Here is a 25,212-nt window from a genome sequence, read left to right on the forward strand (position 1 = left end):
AAAAAACAAACAAACAAAAAACTATTTTTGCAATTTTTTGCTTCCTGCCGTGATTTAATTGTAAAAAAAAACAAAAAACAAAATAAATAATTTAAAAAAAAACATCGCAACATGCATTGCAAATGTTTTGGGAAAAGCTGCCGCGAAATCAGGAATTTTAGTCCGCAAAAATCCCCCCGCCCCAAAAAAACAGTCAATGAAATCCTGGAGGGAGTGGAAACAGGTCAGCGACCCACATGCTCCTCATCGCTTGATTCTTCTTCCTGACCCAAAGCTGTGAAAAGCTTTGGGCCTCCGTCCAACAGGTCAAAGGTCAACGAGAGAGCGAGAGAGCGAGAGAGAGAGAGAGAGAGAGAGAGAGAGAGAGAGAGAGAGAGAGAGAGAGAGAGAGAGAGAGAGAGAGAGAGAGAGAGAGAGAGAGAGGAGCGCTCGAAGATAAAATCGTGATTAATGGAGTCACAGCTGTTCCGACGCATCTTTGAAATGAAATGACAACAAAACTTTTTGAAAAGAGCTTCAGTCTGAAGAGTTCAGGAGGATTAATGAGACGGAGTGATTCGTTCATGTGAATGGCTCGGCTGTGGCTCAGAGGAAGGTCGGCGGTTCAATTCCCAGCTCCTGCAGCGACACGTCCGATGTTGTTGCTGCTCCGGTCAAAAAGACTGGAAGAGTCGACTTTTCAATTCTGAGTTGGGAAAATATTTTTCAGTTTGAAGTCTCCTCACTGGCTCGTATCAGACAGCGAGTGATCCTCACACACACACACACACACACTCTTTGAAGTCCGGGTCAGCGGGGAGAGAAGGTTCACGTCACTGGTCGTCACGCTGACGTGAGCGAACACGAGGCAGCTGGAGGTGATGACATCAGGACGAGTCGACGCTCTCGTCTTCATTGCTGCTGTGTGAAGCAGCTGATCATTAACGACCCGCATGACTCACAAGACAGGAAACAACCTGGGCTTTTCTACAGCGTGTGTGTACACACACACACACGCAGACCGATGGACAGAAACGCAGAAACACACACACACAGGGTCAGTCTCTTACACTCGGCCTTCCGTCATTTCTCAGAGTTGCATATTTTCCACTGGAAACTTTTGAGGGTCAGTCAGTGTGCTGAGGACAGCAGGTACACACACACGCGTGTTCAGGGAGCATCCTGCATGTTTGATCTCTCTCTCTCTCTCTCTCTCTCTCTCTCTCTCCTCTCTCCTCTCTCTCTCCTCTCCCTCTCCTCTCCTCTCCTCCCCCCCCCCCCCCCCCGTCAGGGACATGACATGGAGATGAATCCGTGGCGGCTCGTCGTTCTCTTCGAAGGTTAAATAAATAAAAGCGTCATCAGAGCGGCGTTGGCAGCGTGCCAGAGTAAAGTCTATGAGAGTGAAACACCAACCGTGTGTCTGATGATGTCAGAGATCACATGTTCAACGCTTCACAGACACAAGGGGGGGGGGGGTCAACAAAATGTGACCTCACGTTTGTCAGGGACGTTTTTCTATTTAAACAAATCCAAGTCTAAAATGCACGACTCATTTTAGGCGTCGCTGCGTCTAATCGCTCCGTGGTCAATCAGCCAATCAGCTGGAGCTCCTCTCCGACCATCAGCTGGAGACTTAAACACACCGCACAACATCTGGGATTTAGCTCACGGGATGTTTTGGACTCAATAAGTCAATAAGAATTTTTTTTTTTTTTAAGAAAAATGCTTAAAAGTCTTGTTTTGTTTCATTTGACATTTCAGTCACAGTTTAAGACACGAGAGAGAAATAACACGATGTGGTTCCTCTGAAACAGAGCTCCTCCTCCTCCTCCTCCTCCATGAATGCTCATATCAAACAAAAGGGATGGAGAGGGTTGTTTTGGAGACCAGCGAGCTGCAGAGGGGAAGAGGTGTCGAGTGTTTCCTCCGAGCACTCCGGGCTCTTTACTAATGCATGCTGCTGCTCTGCTGCCAGCATGAGGGGAAAAAAGCTGCTATTAGAAGAGCTGCTGCTGCTGCTGCGTCTGTGTGTTCAACTTAAAACATCATCAGCAGTGTCGGGAAAGAAACAAGAACAGGAATATAAAACAAGAACAGGGAGCTTCATGTTCTCCTGAGAAAGAAACTTAGTTTTTAACAGGTTAGGAACGAGAAACATCCGTGTGTGTGTGTGTGTGTGTGTGTGTGTGTGTGTGTGTGTGTGTGTGTGTGTGTGTGTGTTCAGCAGAAAGCACTGCAGAGTCTGGGACAACCTTTCAGAAGTTGCTCTGCAGCAGAGAGAGCGACGCACTGCGCGATCATCATCCCGACATCTATGAGCCGAAACGTGTCGACGAGCAGCCCGAGGAGGAGACTCTTATTTTGAAAGGTCAGACTTCAACGGCTTCTTGTCTCCTTCGACACGATGTCTTTACAAGTACAATACCTAGAATTTAAATGACATTTAAATCTCTAAAATAATTTTAAAAAATGGACTAATTCGTTGACGTCGCCTCAAAACATTTCAAACCGATCGAAGAAAACAGAGAATTCTGCAATTTGATGTTTTTGACCTATTTATTTCATATGGTTTTTACTACCCAGCAGCATGGTGACACTTTTATCTTATTTTACTTTCATTCAATTGTTTTTTTTTTGTTTTTTTGTTTTTTTTAATAAATTGGATTTTATTTTTTCTTGGACTTGTTGTAAAGCGCCGTATAAACAAAGCACATTTATATTATTTTACATTTACAGTCAGAATGATGTAAACTCAACCTGGTCACGTTTTCTCACCTTCAGTGGAACAAAACCAACTTCCACCTCGTCATCCTGATGTTTTTTATTTATTTAAATGAAGTGAGACTCAAACCCAGTGAGGAGTAACTGGGACGCATCCCGACAGCTGGACTCAGATCTCAAGGAAAAATAAAAACTTCTTTAAACCGCATGTGGAAGCAGCGGCGCTCCTGCCACTCGTCTCCACTAACAGAAATATTCATCATCATTTTAAAATGCTCTTCAGTCTTTGTCTGACGATATAAAAAACAAGAAGATGGCAGGATTTGGCTCCTGCAGGTCTAAGAATAGCAGCCGACAAAAGGCTGGAGCAGCTCGGCTGTTATGAGCCAAGAAGAGAGAGAGAGAGAGAGAGAGAGAGAGCAGGGACGAGCACACGCAGCACGCCTCGCTCTCCAGCTCATGATCAACGCACAGGAGGAGGAAGATGGAGAGCTTTCCTTCCAGCTGCACGTGGGAACGATTCGAAGTTTTTAAAAATTCAGGAGAAATCAAAGCGGCGGAGGGAGAACAGATTGCAAACGGTTACGAGTAACGTCCTGGATTAATGAGATTACAGCCGTTATTGACGCTCAGGGGAAATTAAAAAAAAGAGCCACGCATCAATAGTGAGGAAATAAAACATGCACACGGCTCCCTGCAGGACGACGCTTCACACAATAGACGCTCGAAAAACAACAAGAACGTGACGATTCCCCTCGATGAATCTCCTGCTGCAGCGCGAGAGATAAACCTTCAAGGATTTTATATATGATGGAGAGACGTGCAGCGACCCACACGACCCCCCTCCAAACATCACGCCCCCCCTCCAAACATCACGACCCCCCCTCCAAACATCACGACCCCCCCCTCCAAACATCACGACCCCCCTCCAAACATCACGACCCCCCTCCAAACATCACGACCCCCCCTCGCCACATCACGACCCCCCTCGCCACATCACGACCCCCCCTCCAAACATCACGACCCCCCTCCAAACATCACGACCCCCCTCCAAACATCACGCCCCCCCTCCAAACATCACGACCCCCCTCCAAACATCACGCCCCCCCCCTCCAAACATCACGCCCCCCCTCGCCACATCACGATCCCCTTCCAAACATCACGCCCCCCCTCCAAACATCACGCCCCCCCTCGCCACATCACGATCCCCTTCCAAACATCACGACCCCCCCCTCCAAACATCACGACCCCCCCTCCAAACATCACGCCCCCCCTCCAAACATCACGCCCCCCCTCCAAACATCATGCCCCCCCTCCAAACATCATGCCCCCCCTCGCCACATCATGCCCCCCCTCCAAACATCATGACCCCCCTCCAAACATCATGACCCCCCTCGCCACATCATGCCCCCCCTCCAAACATCACGACCCCCCCTCCAAACATCACGCCCCCCCTCCAAACATCACGCCCCCCCTCGCCACATCACGATCCCCTTCCAAACATCACGACCCCCCCTCCAAACATCACGACCCCCCCCTCCAAACATCACGACCCCCCCCTCCAAACATCACGACCCCCCCTCCAAACATCACGACCCCCCCTCCAAACATCACGACCCCCCCCTCCAAACATCACGACCCCCCTCCAAACATCACGACCCCCCTCCAAACATCACGACCCCCCCTCGCCACATCACGACCCCCCTCGCCACATCACGACCCCCCCTCCAAACATCACGACCCCCCTCCAAACATCACGACCCCCCTCCAAACATCACGACCCCCCTCCAAACATCACGCCCCCCCTCCAAACATCACGACCCCCCTCCAAACATCACGCCCCCCCCTCCAAACATCACGCCCCCCCTCGCCACATCACGATCCCCTTCCAAACATCACGCCCCCCCTCCAAACATCACGCCCCCCCTCGCCACATCACGATCCCCTTCCAAACATCACGACCCCCCTCCAAACATCACGCCCCCCCTCCAAACATCACGACCCCCCTCCAAACATCACACCCCCCCTCCAAACATCACGCCCCCCCCTCGCCACATCACGACCCCCCTCCAAACATCACACCCCCCCTCCAAACATCACCCCCCCCCTCGCCACATCATGACCCCCCTCCAAACATCACGCCCCCCCTCGCCACATCACCCCCCCCCCCTCCAAACATCACACCCCGTCTGATGCAGGCAGATAACTGTTTTATCTAAAAGCAGCTCCGACCCGTCTGACGTCACTCAGCGACAGATTCCAGGCGGGATTATGATGCAACAGACTCGTCAATGTGGGAAAAAAAAACGATCTTTATGATTCTGATTGATTGATCGACGGAGACGCTGCAACAAAAAACCGTGAACGCCACCTTTTCAAATAAAAACATCGTCTGAAAAGCAGACGGAGCGATGGGGGGGGGGCAGAGTCGCATCAAGGTCATCACTCCCGACTAGTCGTGCACTCCATCATTCTGCAGAGTGACACACACACACACACACACACACACACACACACACACACACACACACACACACACACACACACACACACACACACACACACACACACACACACACACACACACACACACACACACACACACACACACACACACACACACACACACACACACACACACACACACACACACACACACACACACACACACACACACACACACACACACACACACACCAGCAGTCGTAGTGCCACACTTCAATCACCGCACAATCATCCAGCCTCCGTCACGTCTCCGCTCGCTCACATCAGCCGCCGCTCCGTCACTCCGTCTTTTAATTCGCGGCGCTCTCGGTCATGACAGCGGTTAGCCGTTAGCCGTTAGCTGCAGCTGCGTTGATTTAATTCAACATGTCAGCCGCTCGACTCTGAACTCGAGAGCAGAACAGAAGCATGCAGGGAACAGACCCGCTTTTCAACATGTGAGTCATCCGAGGCAGGTCAGGGTTTACACGTGTGTTTTTAAGGTCGATCCCCGCGCGTGTTCTAACCTGCCGACCGAAGAACAGTGGGAACAATCTTCAGTCCCAGAAAAGCCAGAGACACTCAGCACTGCAGGGGCCGCATGCCCGGGTCCCCGAAGTCCCCAGACTTTTAGAAAGCACACATCCAGCAGCAGAGTGGATCTTTAATCCTGGAGCTACATTTAGACTAGAGCTGAAACGATTCCTCGAATAACTCGAATACAAAAATTCATCGAGGAATTTTCGCTGCCTCGAGGCTTTGTTAAGTTTTTTTTTTTTTTTTGCGTCATCAAAACTTTGCTATGTGTATAAAACATGTTTAATGTAGCTGCAGCTACCTGCTCCTCTCTCTGACACACAGACACTTTAGCGCTAACACCCACACACACACACACACGAGCGCGCACACAGTTGATCCGTGATCCATACGACCGAGTCGGGAACACGTGATCCGGTCAAACAGAAAAAAAAAAAAAAAAAAAAAAAACAGACCCCAGTTCTGGGTGAACGTTCCTCCGGTCGATCGGATGGGTGAGAAGTTAACGGGGGAGCTGTAACTTAACGAGCTGGTCTCGTGGATCCGAGGAAACGTTCGGCTGGAGATTCGTTTTATTTCTCGTTATTTCTCGTTTTATTATCGTGCGTTCTGTTCGCTCGTCTGCCCATAAACTCACTGTGTAGTTCGGGTTCCCCGTCTGCACCCGCAGCTCGGCCAGCACCCAGATGCCGTTGGTGAGCTTCATGGACTGATACAACATGTCCTGACCCTCCACTGTCCGCTTGGCGATGGTGAAGACGTTGCTGCCCTGCAGTTTGTTGGAGGCGGCGTCTGTGGAGAGAGCAATCACGACAAACCGATCAACATCCCTGACGTCTGTGCAAATATCTGCAGTTTTCCCAGAGCCCTAAAAATGTTCAAATATTCTCCCCTTGCATGTGGTTTAGTGAAGTTAATTTATCTTTATTACTTTTATATGAGTCCTTGTGTGCTGAAAATGTCCATGCATAAACTCCCAGACTAACAATCCTGCAAGTTATCAGTTCATGCCCGATGTCACTCCAGGCCGACTCGAGTCACTAATTCAGAAAAGTCTCTTCTGCTCAGACTCGGCAGGATGTGAAACTCTGCGTCTTGATGTTTAAATCTGCAGGAGGAAATCTCCATTAAACCGTCATTAGGAATTCTTCAGCAGTTCGGCTCCTCTCGCGCTCGTGTAAAAACTAAATTACCGCCCATGAATAAAAAAAGGACCGCGGCTGATACGATTTGATTCATGAGCTGTGAATTTGAGGCCTGTTGGGATTATTCACAGGCGTTAACAAGCAGCGAGCGTCCGCAGCCACATCCTTCAGATGGCGCCGCTCTGATCTCGTTCCCATCCTCCTCACCTGAGCTGAGGTGGCAGTCTTTGATCTGGAACTGGGACTCGTTGTCGTTAGGAATGTCTTTCCATGTGGCGAGGAACACCTGGCGCTCTGCGGGCGGGAGACACAAATCACAGGATGAGTCCAAAGACAGAAAAAAAAAACACACACACACACACACACACACACACACACACGGTACTAGGAAAAAAACAACAGGAGCTGTAAATACACACAAAGACAAAATATCAATAAAGTCCTGAGTGGTGTGATTCACGACTTCATCACTCGTCTTGTTCAAAATCAATAAACGTTAATTAGCCAGAGAAGAAGAAGACGACGACATCGGCAGGACAGTTTTGTACCGCAGAGAAAAGACGATGTAAAGGTCACATATCCTCCTTTTTAAAAACCCCTCTATTTCAGCCCTGCTCAGAACAGGCTGTTTCTGTGTCTGTAGCTTTAAATATGTAAATGAGCTGTGTCTGACCACGCCCCCTCTCTGGAAGGGCTCGGGTGTACTCGCTGCTTTCTGGCTCCATGTCCTATTGTTTACGGTGAGAAGGCAGACTCAGAGGGCAGAACAAACACCTAGCTGTGGGAGTGTCACCCACCTGGGGGGGAGGGGCTACTGCCCTTTGTGATGTCATGGAGGGAACATCTCCAAACGGCCTGTTTGAGCTCAAATTTTCAGGTAGAAGACGGAGAGGACGGACTTTCCTCATGATTGGGGGGTTTGTTGACAGACTAGAGACACGTTAGAAACATGTTGATGGTGTTTGCATGACACAGTACGTCCCCTTTAAAGGACTTTATTTAAAGGACTCTGCTGGTACCCTGATACACACTAAATATGAAAGTAGTGTGCGAGTGGTTCCACGTTAAACACAGGGTCTCCTGCTGCGGCTGAGCCTCTGGCAGCCTTCCTGCTGCTCGCCACGGGGAAAAAAAAATGCAAACACAGAATAAATCAAACAGAAACTCACACACAGGAGCAAAAACTGGCACAGGAGCACAGGTTAGGAGAACCTGAGCAGTACAAGCAGGAAGACGCGTCTCAGACTCGGGGAGGTTTTATAATTCAAGCAGGTGAAGAGTGCAGAGCACAGAAAGACTGGAGTCTTTGACGTCAGCAGAGACTTATCCAAGTGACACTCACCCATCTTCCCGTCCTCCACGAACAGCATGCTGATGGGGTACTGGCAGCTGAAGTAGAACACGTCAATGTTGTTCTTTACAGCCACCTGTGAGGGGGGGGGGGAAGAGAGGGGGGGGGGGGGGGGGGGGGGGACAAGAAGCAATACATGGTAATTACTTCTCAAGTGGTCTTTAAGGAGAACAGGCATCGCTGCTGGTTTGTGTGCAGCGTTTACTGAACGAGAGGATGAAAATCTGCATGCATGACACGACTTCCTGTCATCAAACTGTAACACAGAAACACACACACACACACACACACACACACACACACACACACACACACACACACACACACACAAGGTTTCAACTGGGAATGATAATCTGAATGCATCGTTTAATAAAAAGGGAAATACGAGAGATGCACTGATTGTGGAAATTTAGAGCCGATGGCAGAGTTCAAAATCAAACTGAGCAGGTTGATATCGATCGTTTGTTTTATGATTTCAGAATCGCAGAGTGGAAATATTTCCTGTCATGTTTGTTCATCATCTGCTCGACAACAACAACAACAACAACAATAATAATAATAATAATAATAAAAGTGATTCTCTGGATCAGTAGTGAGGTGTCATTAAACTGATAAACTTACGAACACGACACTTTATTTGCTGATTAATATTAAAATTGAACTCGCTTCGTCACGATACCAGAATCTTAAAATCGTGCATCAAACAATCTAATAACATCTATTTAGACATCAACAAATCAAAGTCCTCCACGACCAACGCCGGGTCACTTCACGCCAAGTTTTGCGAACTTCTTCACATTAGCGGCGCTCGAGGAGGAACTCAAACTAACAACAATAAAATGATTAAAACAGAGAAGAAGAAGAAGAAGAAGAGTGGCGTGACAGCGTGAATCTGTGACACAAACAGAATCATGTTTTCAGACTGTCCTCTCCCCGGGCTGAGCTCCGACAGTTTATAGACCCTGGTGGGCGGCGGCGGCGGCGGCGGTATGACGGAGGCGCCTGAAGTGAACAAGTGTGCGAGAGTGACATCGATCCAGCTGAAGTGCTGAGTAAAGAAAGGCGAGTTCAGCCGGAGGAGAGCAGAAGGAGCGGTGAATAATTCATCAGGCGGTCTTATTCCTGGTGTCGGTGCGTCACGCGGCGAGCACACAGAGCGGCGTCCTCTTATCACACTAAAAGAACACGGTCGTGTGTTTGTGCTGCGTAAAACACACGAGTGACTTTTACTGTCAGGACGGGAACATTTTGTACCCTCACAGCGAAGGACACTTCACTCTGAATGAAAGGAATCCGTTTGTTTTCATGTTTTACTTTTCTTCTTCGGCTGTTTAAATCTGCAGCTTGTGTTTCCTTTTATTTGGCCATAAACCTCCTCGCCACCTTTCTCTCCTTTGTGCTTATTTCTGGGGTCTGTCACCACGTGGGTGTCAAACTGCTTTAATTTCATTCTTCCAAATCAAAGATTCAGTCATTGACGATGGCACACGATGTTTTTAACTTTCTGTCACTTTTTATGGCACTTCCTGACGGGATACGTCGGCGTCCGTGATCTCCAGACTTTTTTTGTGCACAGATTTAAACAGAGAATTATACAACACAAGTACACGACAGGATTTGTATTTATTTGTAAAAGGATAAACCCCTTGAGATGTAACATCTCGTTTTCAAGGTTAAATAAATAAATGAAAGAAAAAAAAAAAGAAAAGAAAAAAGGCGAGACAACCAGCTGATGGATGAGACGTAGAATATTATTCGTAATATTAGAAAAGATACATTAAAAATAATTCACAAAATTATGTACAATATAAGAGATTAGAACGGATCCCATATTTAAATAACTACGTCGGCGTCCGTGATCTTGAATTTTGAATTTCCCTCGGGATCAATAAAGTATCTATCTATCTATCTATCTATCTATCTATCTAACTCGTTTTTTTTTATATTAATTGTTTTGTTTTTTTTAAATACAAAGAAAAATTAAATAATTAGTTGGGGGTTTTTTTTGTTTTTTTGTAATCAATCCGTTTTAAATAAAAGGCAGATAAGAGTTATTCATAATCGGGCCGCCTCAGCTCTCAGTCTGTCGTGAGGTTAAGAGAACATTTTAACCTCAGCATGGAGACGGACGCCATCGACTTCCTGCAGTGACCAGTGAGGCGACGTCTACAGTCCTCCGGTCAGACGTTCAACAACAAAGAGCTGAGAATCAGGTCGTCCACTGGATCAACTCTGACGTCATTAAGCTCCTCAGATCTTTTTTTTTTTTTTGTAATTATCCCAAATTTGGTTAAAAATAATTTTACTAATTTGAGAGTTGCAGAATCAGAAATACACAGCGGGCCGCGTGAAAACACAGTCAGACCTTTGAAGTCTGTAAATTGAATATCTGTGACCTCTGAGCGACCCCTCAGTGGCAGAAAAAAAAAAAAACGTGAAACTTGCCATCAAAGTTCGCACATTTCCCTCCACGGCGTGCGGTTTAGTGATGAAAGGGTTTCATCTACTGGTGCCTCACAAGGATAAATAAACCTCTTCCACACATCAGGAGTTAGAGGAGTATATATATATACACTCGGGCACGTCGTCTAAACCATCAGGACCCGAAACATCTAAAACCTCTGCGAACCAAACGTGCGCGGGGGGAAAAGTCAAAAACGGACACAAAGCAACGCGTGGAGGCGGCGGAGGAGAGAAAGGTGAGCAGGTCTGCAGAAGCCGGTGAGAAACAAAGCAGCCATGTTTTGTGTGACCATTAATGACCCCCCCCCCCCCCCCCCCCCCCCTCCTCCTCCCATCGCTCTTATCTCCTCCCTCCAGCTGCACACGGCCGTTAAAAGAACCAGCCCGATCAAACGCTGCCCGCCGTCAGCCGCTCTTTCAAGTGGCTGCTGCTCATCACAGCTGCTTTATGATTCACTTCTGTTTTATCCACAACATGGGAATTCAACAGTGTGACTGGACGGCAGGGAGGATGCTTTACTAATCGTTTTCATTTTTTCAGGAGGAGGAAAAAAAAAAAAAAAATTCTATATTTTATGTTTTTTTTTTCTATGAATCAATCTGTTATTGTGATAAACGAGCGAACAGAAAAGTTCCTGAGATTTTAAATAACTGAAGATCATTTAAACGTTTAACAAACAGCCGCTACAAGAGCAATAAAGAGAGCGCCATCCATTATCTTTACTGCTCCTCCCGTTCGGCGGTCAAGGGGCTGGAGCTGATCCCAGCTGTCATTGGGCGAGAGGCTGGACCCCCCCCTCCACTCCCGCCCCCCCCGCCGGACTGATCGCCAGTCAATCAAAGGGTTAACACACATTGACGATCAGCCAGCCTCATTTTTAAAGTCGCCAATTCAGCCAACGAGCCGGAGGTCGATTACTCCCGGAGGTGACCCAACACATGCACGAGGAGAAAACGTGCAAACATCACTGAGTCCTGCAGCGCCGTGCAAAGTGCAAAAAAAAAAAAAACTTTATTTACACAATTTTGTAAGTGTGCAGAAGATGGATGCATATAATTAATTTTAAAAAAATCCAAACTGAATTACCAGAAACTTTTATCTCCGTTTAAAAAGTCTGCTTATGTAAAACTGTTTTATCGGCTGTTTTGCTGAATTGTGTTTTTTTCACTGTTCATCGTTTGAAACGAGTCTCAGAAAAAAAATCAATATTTGGAGGAATAATCGTTACCTGCAGGTTCGTGAGAGGCTCCATCTTCATAACGGGTCCCACAGTACTGAGAGGGAGGCTGGCTTCGATGCTCTGGTTCGGGCTCAGAGGAGTGAGAATCTGGAGCGGACCAGCTGGAGCGAGACCGAAGCTGCAGGCGAAACGAAGCCGAGAAAAGAAAAAGTCAAAAAAATGAAAATCCAAAAAACTAAAAAATCTGAGCTCATGGCTTCGCAAGTAAACAAACCTGTTTCTGTTAAACTGGATGGCAAAGTCAGTCATCACACTCATAGCTTTATTAGTGAGAGTCATCTCCATTTGGATGACCCCGGCACGGCGGGCGAACGTGCCCGATATCTCCAGACCCTTCGCCTTCATGGCTGGAAGCCAAACCTGAACAGAGACGAGATGGATCATCAAAACGCTGAAACGCCGCTCCAACAGTTCGTCACAGCTCGATGACACTCACTGTTTTCGGCGGGCTGTAGGCTCCCGTAGGCATACCGACTCCACCCCCGAGATCAAACAGGTCATCCAGACCGCCGCTGACAGGGGCGCCAAAAGACGCCGTCATAGTAGCCGGAGCGGCACCGAATCCAGCACCCATCTGGGGATCAGAGAGCGAAAAAAACGTTGTTACACAGGAGAGCGTCACGTGAACGGAGCGAATGGAAGCCACGACAGGAAGTCAGACTTACAGCTGTACCTCCACCAAGATCTCCGCCAAGCTGGAGGGAGGAGAGAAGCACACGTGAGCGATAGATACAGGTTAGCTGTTTAGAGTTACCTGGAGAGGTGTGATGGAAGTGTGTCAGGGTCAAAAAAAAAAAAAAAAAGTCTTTGTGATTTTACAGCTACGATGAAACAGGCAACAACAGGACGGAAACACTGACCTTCCACTCTTTGGACTACTGAGATCAAACACGTTATATTTAAATGCTTTTTCATAAAAAGGTGTCGAATGTGGTGGTTGTATTAAAAAAAAAAAAAAAAAGAAAGTTGAGTACGACCAAAACTGGTTCAAAAAAAACAAAAAAGAGCTAAACTAGAGGAGCATCCTAGACGAAACTGCACGGACACAGGAACTAAAAAGTGCAAAGATGTGACTGTTGGTGGGACTATTAAAAAGGGAGCACAGTGTCACAAACAGAAGGGGGGGGGGGGGGGGGTCTAGGCTGTTTCTGGCCTTAACAAGTCTAGTGTGGTCCCCTGAACCGACCTCAGTGGGGCTGTAATCTGGGGGCGACGGGGACTGATGGAGCTGAGGTGACTGAGGAGTGTCCGTCCGCAGGGGAATGGGCGGCTGATTGAAACATGACAGAGCCCAGAGATTTAACAGCATGCTGATCGAGAACACACGGCGACAATGAAATGTGATGGAATCAGTTACACAGACGGGACCAAACGAGTGCTATGAAACGGGTCTGACATGGTTTGCTGTGCCCCCCCCCTCTCCCTCTCCCATGTAGTTACCGGCTCAGACTCATCCCCCATCTGAAGGTGCAGCGTTGAACAGAGGAAGGAAAACACACACACACAAGTCAAACAAAAACAGAAGAAGAAGAAAAAGCACCAAAAGGCAGAGCGAGAGGAAAAACAGACATTTAACCCTTTGCTGTCATCATGTTTTCAGACCCCTTACCAAGCTGTCCAGCCCCCCTCCGAGAAGGTCCATGGCACCCAGCTGCATGCCGGAGGAGGGGGCCGCTGGAGGTCCGGTGGTGGTTGGAGGCGTCAGGTCCAGATTGAGCAGATCTCCCAGGAGGTCTCCCTGGGATGGGATGACAGCAGGGGGCGCCTCGGACACGCCGGCAGCAGAAGCAGGATCGGGGCTTTCAACGCTCTCTCCGCTAATAAAAGCAGAAATGCATCATAAACAACCAAGCTGTTCACAGCAGACGTAAACATCTTTATAGTCTGGATTCATTTTTTAAGAAGCTCATTTGGTTTCATTAGAAAGGCTCAGATACATTTTAGAGATCCAGGTGGATTCTGGAGTTGAAATTTATGGAGCCTGTGAGGCCAATCCTGAAGTTTTTAAAAATCATTTCTGGGAAATTCAGTCCCAGACTCCCTGCAGGAGACATCACATCACACACACACACACGTGTCCCACAGCTGACGTCCTCTGCCGTATCCTCGTTTGCACGGCACTAAACTGATGCAACACAACAGCTGGATTTCAGCTACCAACCTCTGTGCATGTCACTTTTTTTTTTCTTCTTTTTTTTTAACAGACGGGCGATTTGTTGACCGGGTCAATATCGCGTGACACAGATTATCAACAGAAACCTCGGTGCATCCCCTCCTACATTATGAGGCGATGCTGCAGAGTTGATTGATGCCTTTTGAGCAGGTTTTAAAAAACTCTCTGCTTTTTTTCTTCTTGGTTGAGTGAAAAGTATAAACGCATTTCCAATCTGGCGTCTGCGCTCATTGAGCTAATTTGTTGTTCAACTGTAAAATGAAAAGGGGGAAGTAGATGTGAATGCACCGAGAGAGGCAGGAAGGAACTAAGTCCAGCAGCTGCACAGTGTGACAGCACTCAGCAGATTTAGTCTGGGGGGGCTGCAGAGGCCCACTTAACTAAACGAAGGCCTGAATATGCAGCGACTCGCCGCGTGACTCACGATCCGGCGCTGCCCGGGAGCCTCTTGTGCTGCACGCCACGGCTGCCCTCCACGAAGGCACTGGGAGGCTTGTGGTAGACGGAGGCCAGAGTGCCGATGTGGCAGATGAGCTCCTCCAGCAGCGTGGGCTCGATCAGATCCGTCTCCTCCGAGATCAGGGGCTTCTCAGCCAGGACCACCTCCTTCGCCGCCACGGGGTCCGTGGAGAGCAGGCGCCAGTAGATGTAGCCCCGGTCCCTGAGGTCCGGGTTATCAGAGTCCTTCAGAGAGAGAGAGAGAGAGAGAGGGAGGGAGAGAGAGAGAGAGACATTAGGAGGAAGGATTATTATTATTCATGGAGCTTTTTAAATTAATACTTAATGTTAGACTCTTCCTGTCTCTGGCCCGGGAACGAGCAGTGATTCATAGATATGACAAAGTCCGCCTTGGTGCTGCTGGGACTTGGAAATGAGGATCATTGATTTTTTATTGATGTCATTAATGGACTCTTTTAACTGGCTGAGTCTTTATAGGAACTTTACAAATAGTTGGTGAAAAGACGCGAATAAGAAAATCGATTGCTTTTTGAGTAGTTTTTAAAATAACAGGCTTAAAAAAAGTTCAGCCATTCTTTTTTTTTTTTAATGTTGCGTTCAAGGACTCGTGGGACACGGCAGCGCTTTAAGCTCAAACGGAACAGATTTTCAGTTTAAAAAAAAAAAAACTCGTCTGATGTTTGATGTTTGAGATTCATCTGTTACAACATGTGAGAAAGTTTTGAGGATTTCTAAAAGAATTTATCGGATTTTCACGAGGCGGGAAATGTACGACATCGAGTTTCTCCCGTTAAAAGACAAACGCGGGTTTCAAAGCGTTGCAGTCTCCGTCTGCTGACTCTTAAGTGTCATTAAGCACAACAGGAAAATAAAAAAGATCCTTAAATGTGGAGCTGAAGGTGCAAAGTGAACACATTTCAAATCGTCAAACGTCTCACCTGCGTGGCGAGGCTCAACACCTGCTGCACCAGCTCCTGCGTCTCCGTCGGCTTCTTCAGGAACAACTTGACGATGGCCGTCAGAAGCTGCAGCTGCACCTGAAGGACACACAGTCAAAGGATACGGAGCATTTATACCTTTTCAGCTTCAGGAGGGAGGAGTTCTTCCTGATCGTTTCGTCTCCACTTCATGTTAAATAAACTCGTATTTCTGACACGTTATCATTCTTGTTAATTCAGCTTGTAAACTGGAGATAAAGCTCATTTTTCCGACTGATATCAGGATCATTTAATATCCACACTCATGAGTTGAGTTGCACCTGTTTCTGTTTGTTTTGAGATTTTGAAGCTTTGAGGATACGAGAAAAAAAAAGTCGGGATCTTGAGACAAATTAAAAACGGGAATCGAGTTACATCTGACACATCAAGCTCGAAACATTCGATTCATTTTCAAAAATGGTTTGTTGTCAAATGAAACAAAAAAACGTTCTTTAAATGATCATTTAGGTTCAAAAAGTCACAAAGTTTTGGGGTCGCCGGTGGCGCAGCGGCAGTGCGCGCGACCCCATGTATAGAGGCTCAGTCCTCGCACGCGGGCGGCCCGGGTTCGCGTCCGGCCTGTGGCCCATTTCCCGCATGTCTCTCCCCACTCTCTCTCCCCCTTTCCGACTCTATCCACTGTCCTCCCTCTACAATAAAGGCAAAAGGCCAAAAACAAATCTTTAGAAAAAGTCACAAAGTTTTAAGTTTTAAAAAAAGGGAGGAATGACAAACTTCTGCACGCCGTCTTAGTTGCACAAAAGTGTCGGTAAGATTTAGACGCCTGAACATTCAGATGTTAGAAAACATGAAACTACTTCAGATCTCTGAGACTTCTGAATATGTTTTAAAGACTTCATTCAGAGATAAGTGGACTGAAGAGCGAGCGTGAGGAATAAACCTCGGCTCGGATTCGAACCCAGGTCAGCCACTACCGGGGACTCTAGCCGCTGTACGTGGGGCGTCCCAACGTGCCTGAGACTCCCGTAATTATTTTTGTTGGCGTGGAATCGAAACAGATTTTATAAACTGTCAGATTTTTGACGCTGCAGTTTTACATTCTGTTACCGTGACAACCAGAAAGTGGCTGCGAGTGAAGCTGCAGTTAAACTCGATTTTATTTCACTCACGGTGCTTTGCAGCAGATTTAATTATTTCTAGCAGCAGAAACTGAAGTTGGTTTTTTTTTTTGGTTTTTTTTAATGACTCATCCTGCTGTTAAAAAAAAAAAAAAAAAAAAGGTCTGCTTTTTGTTTTTTGTTTTTTGTTTTAAATCACAGCCTCCTAAAACACACCTGAGTGCTTTCATCGTGGAAACCCTCCAGGAAGCTCTCCAGCAGCTCATCGGCGTTGTCGATGCGCTCGGCGTACTCTCCCACAATCCAGATCATGGCGGCGCGCGCCTCAGGCTCATCCAGGGAGTCCAGGTTCTCACACAGAGTGGCGATCACGCTCTCGTACCTGCAAAGACACATGCACTGAAATATGCACAAAAAAACACGGAGCAACAAGTCTCTACTTCTGCTCTCATTCGACACAGAGAAACTTAGTGAATAGCTTCGAGTGCTCCGTTTGTTTATAGTTAATATGACATTTTCTCAAGGTTGGCTCTTGTCTGCTGCACGCTGACTCTTCTGCTGAGGTTAATTAATTCTTCTGCTAGTTCAGATCTCTTTAAAAAAGTCATTCTTTTTTTACATCGTGGTGTTTTTAAAGATAAAATATGAGGAGGCAGACGGATTTCTGAAGAATAGAAAAAAGGCAGAAGGTCGAGTGGGTGGTGACTAATGCAGCTCAGAGGCTTCACAAAGCGGCTCCCTCGGAGACTCACGACTCCTCGGCGCTGTGTGTGTGTGTGTGTGGGGGTGAGGTTTCTGTCTCACACAGGAGTCCGGTCTGTCGGCTTTGCAGCAGGAGTCGCTCTCCAGCTGAAGCTGCATGACCTGTGACCTGCTGCAATAAGTGCAGGGGGGGGGTTAAGCTCAGAGTGAAAGAGGAATATTTTACGGGATGCTTAAAAAGCTCTTTGGCGTGTCTGATGGGATCGATGCAAATCTCGTCTCTGCTCAAATGTGACCTGAGAGAAACCATCCGGAGCATCATCTGCTTGTTCTAAAAACTCACTTCCTCTCCACACACGCACGAAACTCCACAAGAAGTCCGGGCGAGCCGACGTGCGAACACAGCAGGTGATCTTCAGGAGAAGTCACCTTTAGTGATGACATTTATATCCAGTGCACAGCTGGTGGGATATTTATGCAGGTAATTAAGCTGCTCACCAAATGTCCTCTAGTATCGTTTGTTGATACTATAAATACACTGTGAGTTCAGTAGCGTCATCCTGAGACCCCCCCCCCCCCCCCACGTCCCCCATATGAACCGAGGACCGACAGCACTGATGATGTCTCTACTCGGACTTACTTGTTGGGGTACTTGCGGAAGATGTCCTTGATGACCACGATGGCCTCCTGCACCACGTAGTTGACCTTGGTCTGGATGAGGTCTAACAGCGTGCTGACGCAGCGCTCCGCTGATTGCTAATAAACAGAGAGGAAGAGAGCTCAGTCATATATTCAGATTATGAGCCAAGATGGAGCCGGGTTGGTTTTGTTGTTTCACTAAAAAAGTTCCAGTTCCCTCAGGAGTAGTTTCCACCAAGCGGTCCGGTTTGGTTCTGTAAAGCCGGATCTTTCCACAGTGAACCCTTTACGCATAAATAAAATTCAACAAAGAAGAAGAACGTGACGGTAAGCAAAGATCAATGAGTCCGAGGAAGGTCGGCATCTCTGGAGCAGAAAAAACAAACAATCTTTGCAGGATAATTAAAAATAGGCTGCTTCCTGTTTGTTTTACATCACAGCTGTGAAACAGGAAGTGAAGCCTCTTTCGACCAATCAACGGACTGCAGTGCGTCTGGCTTCATCCTTTAGGGTCGTATTGGTTTACTCACACACCCTGACAAGAAGGGTGCCAGAAAAGGTCGGGAAGAAAATCCAACAGATGTGAAGCGGACCGCCTGGTTGGAAACGTGACTTATGAAATATAAAAACTGAAAATCTTCTGCTTCAGTTACTGAGTTTAAAGTTTTATCAAAAAATCTGCATTATTACATATTTACAGAATACCGGGGTCCCAAATGAACAGCTCCAAAGTTCATCTCCACTCACCTCCACTTTGATGGCACAGCGGCCGATGGCTCTGACGGCTTTACGGACAAAGTCCACGTCCACCTCAGTGGCGTATTCCTTCAGCTCGGCCAGGACCTGCAGCAGCCATTCAGAGCGTTTCAAAAACACTGCCTACATTTAATGTGTGTGTGTGTGTGTGTGTGTGTGTGTGTGTGTGTGTGTGTGTGTGTGTGTGTGTGTGTGTGTGTGTGTGTGTGTGTGTGTGTGTGTGTGTGTGTGTGTGTGTGTGTGTGTGTGTGTGTGTGTGTGTGTGTGTGTGTGTGTGTGTGTGCGCGTTACCTGGGCAATGTTGGCTTGAGATGCCAGGCGAATCATGATGTCCAGCTTCTCCAGCTTGACGTAGATGGGGTCGTTGTACTTGACAAAGAAAACCTTCATCTCGTGTTTCAGGATCTCTGGGCTGAAATGAGACGTCGACACTTCTGACGATTAGGGACATTTTACACTTTTAACTGGTGAACAACAAATAAAACATACAGACACTAGCTATTTATTTTCTAAAAAAAAATCAAAAAATCAAAAAAAAATATATATATAAAAAAATAAATGTGGTTACCATGGCAACAAAAACAGAAGTCTTAGGCAACCAATAATTGGTTTATTTCAGTACCAAAAAGTTGTCGACCTATTTGTACACTTTGTGTTTGATGGATTCAATCCTCTCCAACCAACCATGATTTATTTTTTATTTAAAAAAAATATATATATATATAAATAAGTTACTTATATATATAGATATATATAAGTAACGAATAGAATGGAGGTCATCTCAGGACGTGATTTACCGTCTCTGCACGATGAGGTTGATGTTCCTGAGCGCCACGTACTGCAGCTCCGGCTCTGCAGAGAGGAGCGTGACCAGAGGAGGGGCGAGCTTCTTCAGCAGGGTGCCGTAGTAGTCCAAGTCTTTGGGCAGCATCTCCATGAACTTCATCAACACTTTAACGGCCGACAGCACCACCGCCGAGTTGGCGTGCGAGAGGCGCGGCGTGACGCGCTCGCAGATACTGACAGGCGTCGATGTTACCGGGTAGGAGAGAGGACAGAAGTTAAGTCAGGGTTTGCCGGCTTTTCTTTCCTGAATGAGTTTAAAGAAGTTTAACGACGGCAGCGTCGCATCGCCCGCCCGCCCTCTCTCACCTTTGGGACTCACGGTCATCACGAGGCGTGTAATTCGCCAGACAGTCGAGGATAAATATCTGCCCCCACTCTGTGCACTCATTCAAAGCCGTCAGCAGCTTGTTGATGGTCTGAGGGTTCAGGTCCAGGAGATTACTGTTGGGGTGAGACTCCGCTATCTCGGAGAGCGCCGCCACTGCGTTCGCTACGACCTGAAGACGAGGACAAGACGACAGATAAATAACGCCGACAGACACCGGCTGCAGGAGAAGCGAGAAGGCTGGGGACTGTTCGGGTAACAAGTCCAACATTTGCATGCTAACACGGGGTTTATGAGGAGGCGGGGTACCATGGGGTTCGAGTCGGAGATGAGGTCTTTGAGGGTGTCCAGGAAGCCTTGATCCTCCACCAGCTGGGCGTTGATGTCATGCAGCTTTGCGACGCACACGGCAGCGGTCTTCCTCACGTACGGGTCTTCGTCCTTCAGACATTTCCTCAGCGGCTCGCAGAGGTACTCCGTGATCTTGTCCACGCGGATGCAGCCCATGGTGCGAACAGCGAGCGCCCGGATCAGAGGGTTGGGGTCTTCACAGTCCTACATGGATGGATGGATTTTATTATTTCTACATCTCACAACAGAGAGAGAAAAACATGTGAATTCTATTTTTTTTTTTTTACATGTATGAAAGTCATCATTGCACAGATTTTTGTTCTTTTATATTAACTGCCTATTTCCTACAGCACCCGTCAGCGCAGCGGTTTGATTCCATCCGACGCCTCGTGCCTTGCCCCACTTTTGTTCTGGATCGTGAGCGCAGAGGAGGGGCGCCGCTGCAGCAGCAGCTGTCCACGTAATAATAATTCATATTTTATTAATCCCTGCACAAACCGGGTCCTAGTGACATGCATTAATGGAGAGGTCTCCAGGGCAGTTTTGGGGTTCAGTGCCTTGCTCAGGGGCACCTCAGCAGTGCTTAGGAAGTGGGCTGGCACCTCTACAGCTGCAAAACCAGTTTCCAGACTTGAACCGGTGACCCTCCCGGTCCCTACAGACTGAGCTACCGCCGCCACATCACGGAAGAACAACAAGAAGCTGCTTTGTCTTTCTAAGGTTGCGTTGTTGTCGCGTAGGATGTCCTGAAACCCGGCTCCAAAGCAGAGCCAGCTGGTTTATAAAAAGACCTCCACCCCCCCTCCCCCCCCCGTCCCCTCTGGAAGGAGAACCAGGAGAATCAAAAACAAGGCTGTGAAATGAACTGACTTCCTGTCTGGCTCGATCCAAACCGTCCAGCATGACTCCGGCAGCTGGCACGGACTGCTGCATCATTTAATACAGCTTCAACAGACTTTACCTTTACAAAGGTGTTGACGGCCATGATGGCCATGTCGGGCTGACTCTTGGCGTAGTTCATCAGGTAGAGGTAGACCAGCTTCTTCAGCTCCAGGTTGTCCGTCTGCATGCAGTTCACGACGTCGGGGAACAGAGCGCTGAGAGAAGAGAAGAGAAAAAAGGTGTCACATGACTGAGTCCCATGTGTTGAAGTGTGATATGACGGCGCCGCTCACCTGACATCCTTGCCGACCGTCATCGACGCAATGACCTTCTTCACGGCCTCCTTCTTCTTCTCTTTCTTGTCACTGTTCAGCTCTGCCTTGAGCTCGAAGATCTCCCCTGTGCACAAAAGAAAACGCAGCACGATGTGACATTAGCAACATGCTAACAGAGAAGATGATGCAATGAATGTAAAACAGCTCCTCGTCAAATCAAACTCCCTGATAAAGACGGTTTCTGATGCTCCGTTTCCACACAGCATTCCGGTACGGATCAGTCCAGTTTGGTTCGATTTGGGTTTCCAAGGCGCTACGTAATAGCATCACATGATAACCGCTAACAGCTAACCGCTAAACGCTAACTTCTTTCGACCAATCAGCAGACTGCAGTGTTTAGCTGCACCTTTTCGGGTCGGCTTCACATTCTTGGCACCCCAACGGAAGGGTCCCAAAAAGTAGGACGGTACGGGTCGATTATTTGGGAATCTTTCCCGGGATTAGTGTATGGAAACGCCGCAAAATGCGCGCCGTACCGAGACGACCCGCTCGGTGGAAAAACGGCTCATGATGTTTTTAACAAAGAGACAGCGAATCACAAAGACGTTGATTGAGGAGACACTTCACGAATGCTCACAGCTTTACATAAGCTGGAAGTTTGGCCGTTCATGGATCGGACCGGGCCGCTCTTCAACATGATCCGTCCCATTTACCAGTTTTAACTGGTAAACTTGGTCGTAGACTTCCTGTTTATCGTGACGCCTGAAGTAAAAAGTTTTGTTTGGATTTATTTACAGAAAACTTTGTAACGTTTAATTAAGGTTGGAAAACGAAGACACTGAAAAGTGTCAGTACACCATCCATGAGTGTCTGCCTACTTAGAGATTCCCCCCCCGAGCACTGTAAACCTCTAATCCAGCCCAAATCCTCTTCAGGATGATCGAGACAGACTGCACGGGAAAACATTGAGCCGACGCAAAATAAAAACTGGGAGAACGTCACTGTTCTTGTGTAAAAAGCAATCCGTACAAACAACCTGAATCCACGTTTTAAAAGGAGGGACTGTTTGTGTTTTCTCAGCTCCGTGTGTGTACGGAAACAAAGATTTAAACTGAAGCACAGCAGGACAGTTAAATCTCTTCAATATGTCTGATCTGATAACCAGAGACGCACAAGTTATTGGCATCGACGTCCGAACAAAGCTGAAGATTTGTTTAATTGTCTCAGGGTCACAGTGGAAGTTTCAGATATTGACGGAAGTTTAATTTACTGGTGAACAAGCTCCAATTCATTCGACAACTCTACAATCATACAGACAATAATAATACAGCTCCACCACGCTGACAGTAATCACAAAATGTTCAATCAACAATGACGCCAACTGAACAAGTCGGGAGCTGACGGACCTTTCTTGGTGGTGGTGAAGTACTTGGAGTCCGTCATCTTGGATCCAAATTGTCGATTCTCCTGCAAAAAGAGAGAAAGCGAGAGAGAGAGAGAGAGAGAGAGAGACGTGAGGAGATTGTGAAATCTCTTCGCAGAGTGGAAACTTGGAGCGTCGTGAACGGGCAACAGGAAACACGAGAAGTGCAAGCTCAGGGAAATAAAAAGGAATTCCTGTCGTCTTCTGAACAAACGGCAGCGGGTGAACTTTTCGGAGAGAGGGAGACAATGGATCGTGGCGGGGGAAACAGTCACTGATATCTCCTGTTTGGACATCTTGGTCAGCGTGTTTGTGGCCAAAAATCTCTCTCGTCAACTGAGTGGACTTTGAGTCCTCTCTCTATAAACAAGTGTTCATGTTAAGAGTACATTTGAAACACGTTCCTGTAGTTAAAAAAAAAAAAAAAAGACAAGTTTTCCCTTCACAGCTTTTTAAAAATTATATTTCAGTCGTTTGAAGAATTCACTTGGCAAAAAATATATTTACACTGCAAAACTGTTTTTTTCTAACCCGCATCGCACTCTTGTCTCCTCTCGTTACACGCCTGTAACCTTTTTTCTTGTTATGTTTCTTCCTCGTCTTCTCTCCATCTGCATAATATAATAACCAGCTTTATGCGTTTTCTTAAGCAGGACATTAAAATGTTCTTTTTGTCTTAATTCATGTCATTTTCCATGTGCATGTTGACATTATGCAGCTGGCTGTTAATAAAAGTGCCGGTGTTATATTTAATAGTGCTACCCATCGATACGTGCTACCGGACAGCGACCACGATTTGAGAGGGACTATTCGTCTATCAGGGGTCTCAAATCCAGAATAGACAAATAATAAAAAGGAAGAAAATAAAAAGAATCTACCGTATGCATGAACAAAACTTTACTCATTGCAAACTGTATCTATCAATATCTATGTGCTAATGTACACCACAATAACAAAACAATAAATAAGAGGAATAGAAGAAGCTTGTGACCCATTACATTTTTTGAAAGTAGTACTTTTTATCCTAAAAAAAAAAGTTTGAAGACCCCTGGTTTAACTATATGTACACTTCCTCTAAAAATCTTCCAAACAAGTTTTATTATACAGTAACAAAAACATGCTTCAGGTTTTTTTTACAGTGCAAATGCAGTAAGTATATATACCAGTGTTTTAAAAGTGACTTATTACTTTTGTTTAAACAGCAGTTTAAGAGATTACAGGTCATCCAGATGAAATCCCCCTGACATGTTAAATAATATTTTACCTACATACTCTGATGGAGTGAATGTTAAACTAATAAAACGTTCTTTATGATGCGGTCTGGTATTGTTTTGAAAAGGTAGCACATCTCGACAGAACACCTGTGATACATTTAACATGTGGATTTAACTTTGTTTTTGTTCATTTATTTACATAAAACAAACCCCTTGTACATATTATGTACTACCATTCGGTTAAAAATAATAGAGATATAATTTTTGGTCCATATTCAAACTTTTTTGTAAACATTTAATTCAAACACATCACAGGTGTAACTTTACAAGGCCCAACTTTTAAATGAATTAAACTAAACGATGAGTGATTTCAACCGCTTCAGCTCTAAAAGTTATTGACGTTGGCCTTATATTCAAATGTCCATTACTATTTAAAACATTAAAATGCAGAAATAATAATATTCTTACTGAGACGACAGCTAGCAAAGACTTCAGCTAGCAGTCTGCGGGACGGTTTTTATTTTTGCATTTAATCAATATATTAAACGCAAATTAAAAGTCAGAGTCTTCAATAATTTACAGACTAACGATGCGAGTAACTTGTTCGTGCTGTCTTGAAGGTAAAACGCCAACTAAACCAAAAAGAGTAACCAGAGAAGCGGCTAGCTAGCTAGATAGCTGGCTAGTTAGCCAGCCAGCTAGCTGATTAGCATCAGGCTACTTTGAAGTTACCGCAGCAGAGCTCGAGCGTCGTTACCGTAAATATGCGGCGGTGACGTAAAGCTTCTTAAACTCGATTTACTCACGCATAACTGATTCGCCCATTCTTGCATGTTTTGTTGCAGTCTGTGTCAGCTGAAGGTAAAGTGGTGTGATGCTAAAGGCTAGCCGTCAGTGCCTGTCAAGTGCTTCTCTTGCAACGGCTGAGACGTGACCTTCTAAGTACGTACTTAAGGAGGCATTTTTGCCGGGTTAGTTAAGCTCTTAATCTATCGGCCCGATTTAAAACCTTACCCGACGAATTAGCGCACGCGCTGGAGTTAAAATTAGACTCGGCTCAGTGTGAATTTGGAGAGAAAATCCCACACAAACATCTTACCGTGGACAGGCTTGAGTTAGGAGCTGTGATGATGATGATGGCCTTTTCGTCCCCGCCCACTTTATTTTTTACTTCCGTGTTTCCACAA

The 25,212-nt window shown here is 46.6% G+C and overlaps 1 protein-coding gene and 1 long non-coding RNA gene across 2 annotated transcripts in view; one reads left to right on the forward strand and one right to left on the reverse strand.

The window, feature by feature from the left end:
- The window catches only part of LOC306840968, a 240,569-nt gene that overhangs the window by 32,749 nt on the left and 182,608 nt on the right, over positions 1-25,212 (forward strand). The window lies entirely within an intron of this gene.
- ap1b1 (adaptor related protein complex 1 subunit beta 1) overlaps positions 1-25,212 on the reverse strand; it is a gene marked incomplete at its 3' end in the record, with an annotated part of 25,967 nt that extends 755 nt beyond the window's left edge. Inside the window, exons 1-22 of the mRNA XM_079359625.1 lie at positions 25,125-25,212; positions 22,795-22,855; positions 21,407-21,512; positions 21,193-21,328; positions 20,190-20,435; positions 19,862-20,052; positions 19,507-19,728; positions 19,001-19,121; positions 18,701-18,796; positions 17,955-18,070; positions 16,829-16,994; positions 15,495-15,593; positions 14,522-14,781; positions 13,534-13,741; positions 13,365-13,385; positions 12,590-12,619; positions 12,361-12,498; positions 12,139-12,284; positions 11,913-12,042; positions 8,212-8,296; positions 7,077-7,163; positions 6,350-6,516 (exon numbers count right to left, since the gene is read on the reverse strand). Coding sequence (XP_079215751.1) covers positions 6,350-6,516; positions 7,077-7,163; positions 8,212-8,296; positions 11,913-12,042; positions 12,139-12,284; positions 12,361-12,498; positions 12,590-12,619; positions 13,365-13,385; positions 13,534-13,741; positions 14,522-14,781; positions 15,495-15,593; positions 16,829-16,994; positions 17,955-18,070; positions 18,701-18,796; positions 19,001-19,121; positions 19,507-19,728; positions 19,862-20,052; positions 20,190-20,435; positions 21,193-21,328; positions 21,407-21,512; positions 22,795-22,831 — 2,808 coding nt within the window. The 5' untranslated portion in view covers positions 22,832-22,855; positions 25,125-25,212. The remainder of the gene's footprint in view (positions 1-6,349; positions 6,517-7,076; positions 7,164-8,211; positions 8,297-11,912; positions 12,043-12,138; positions 12,285-12,360; positions 12,499-12,589; positions 12,620-13,364; positions 13,386-13,533; positions 13,742-14,521; positions 14,782-15,494; positions 15,594-16,828; positions 16,995-17,954; positions 18,071-18,700; positions 18,797-19,000; positions 19,122-19,506; positions 19,729-19,861; positions 20,053-20,189; positions 20,436-21,192; positions 21,329-21,406; positions 21,513-22,794; positions 22,856-25,124) is intronic.

Source organism: Symphodus melops (genome assembly GCF_947650265.1).
Source record: "Symphodus melops genome assembly, chromosome: 1".
Lineage (NCBI taxonomy): Eukaryota > Metazoa > Chordata > Actinopteri > Labriformes > Labridae > Symphodus > Symphodus melops.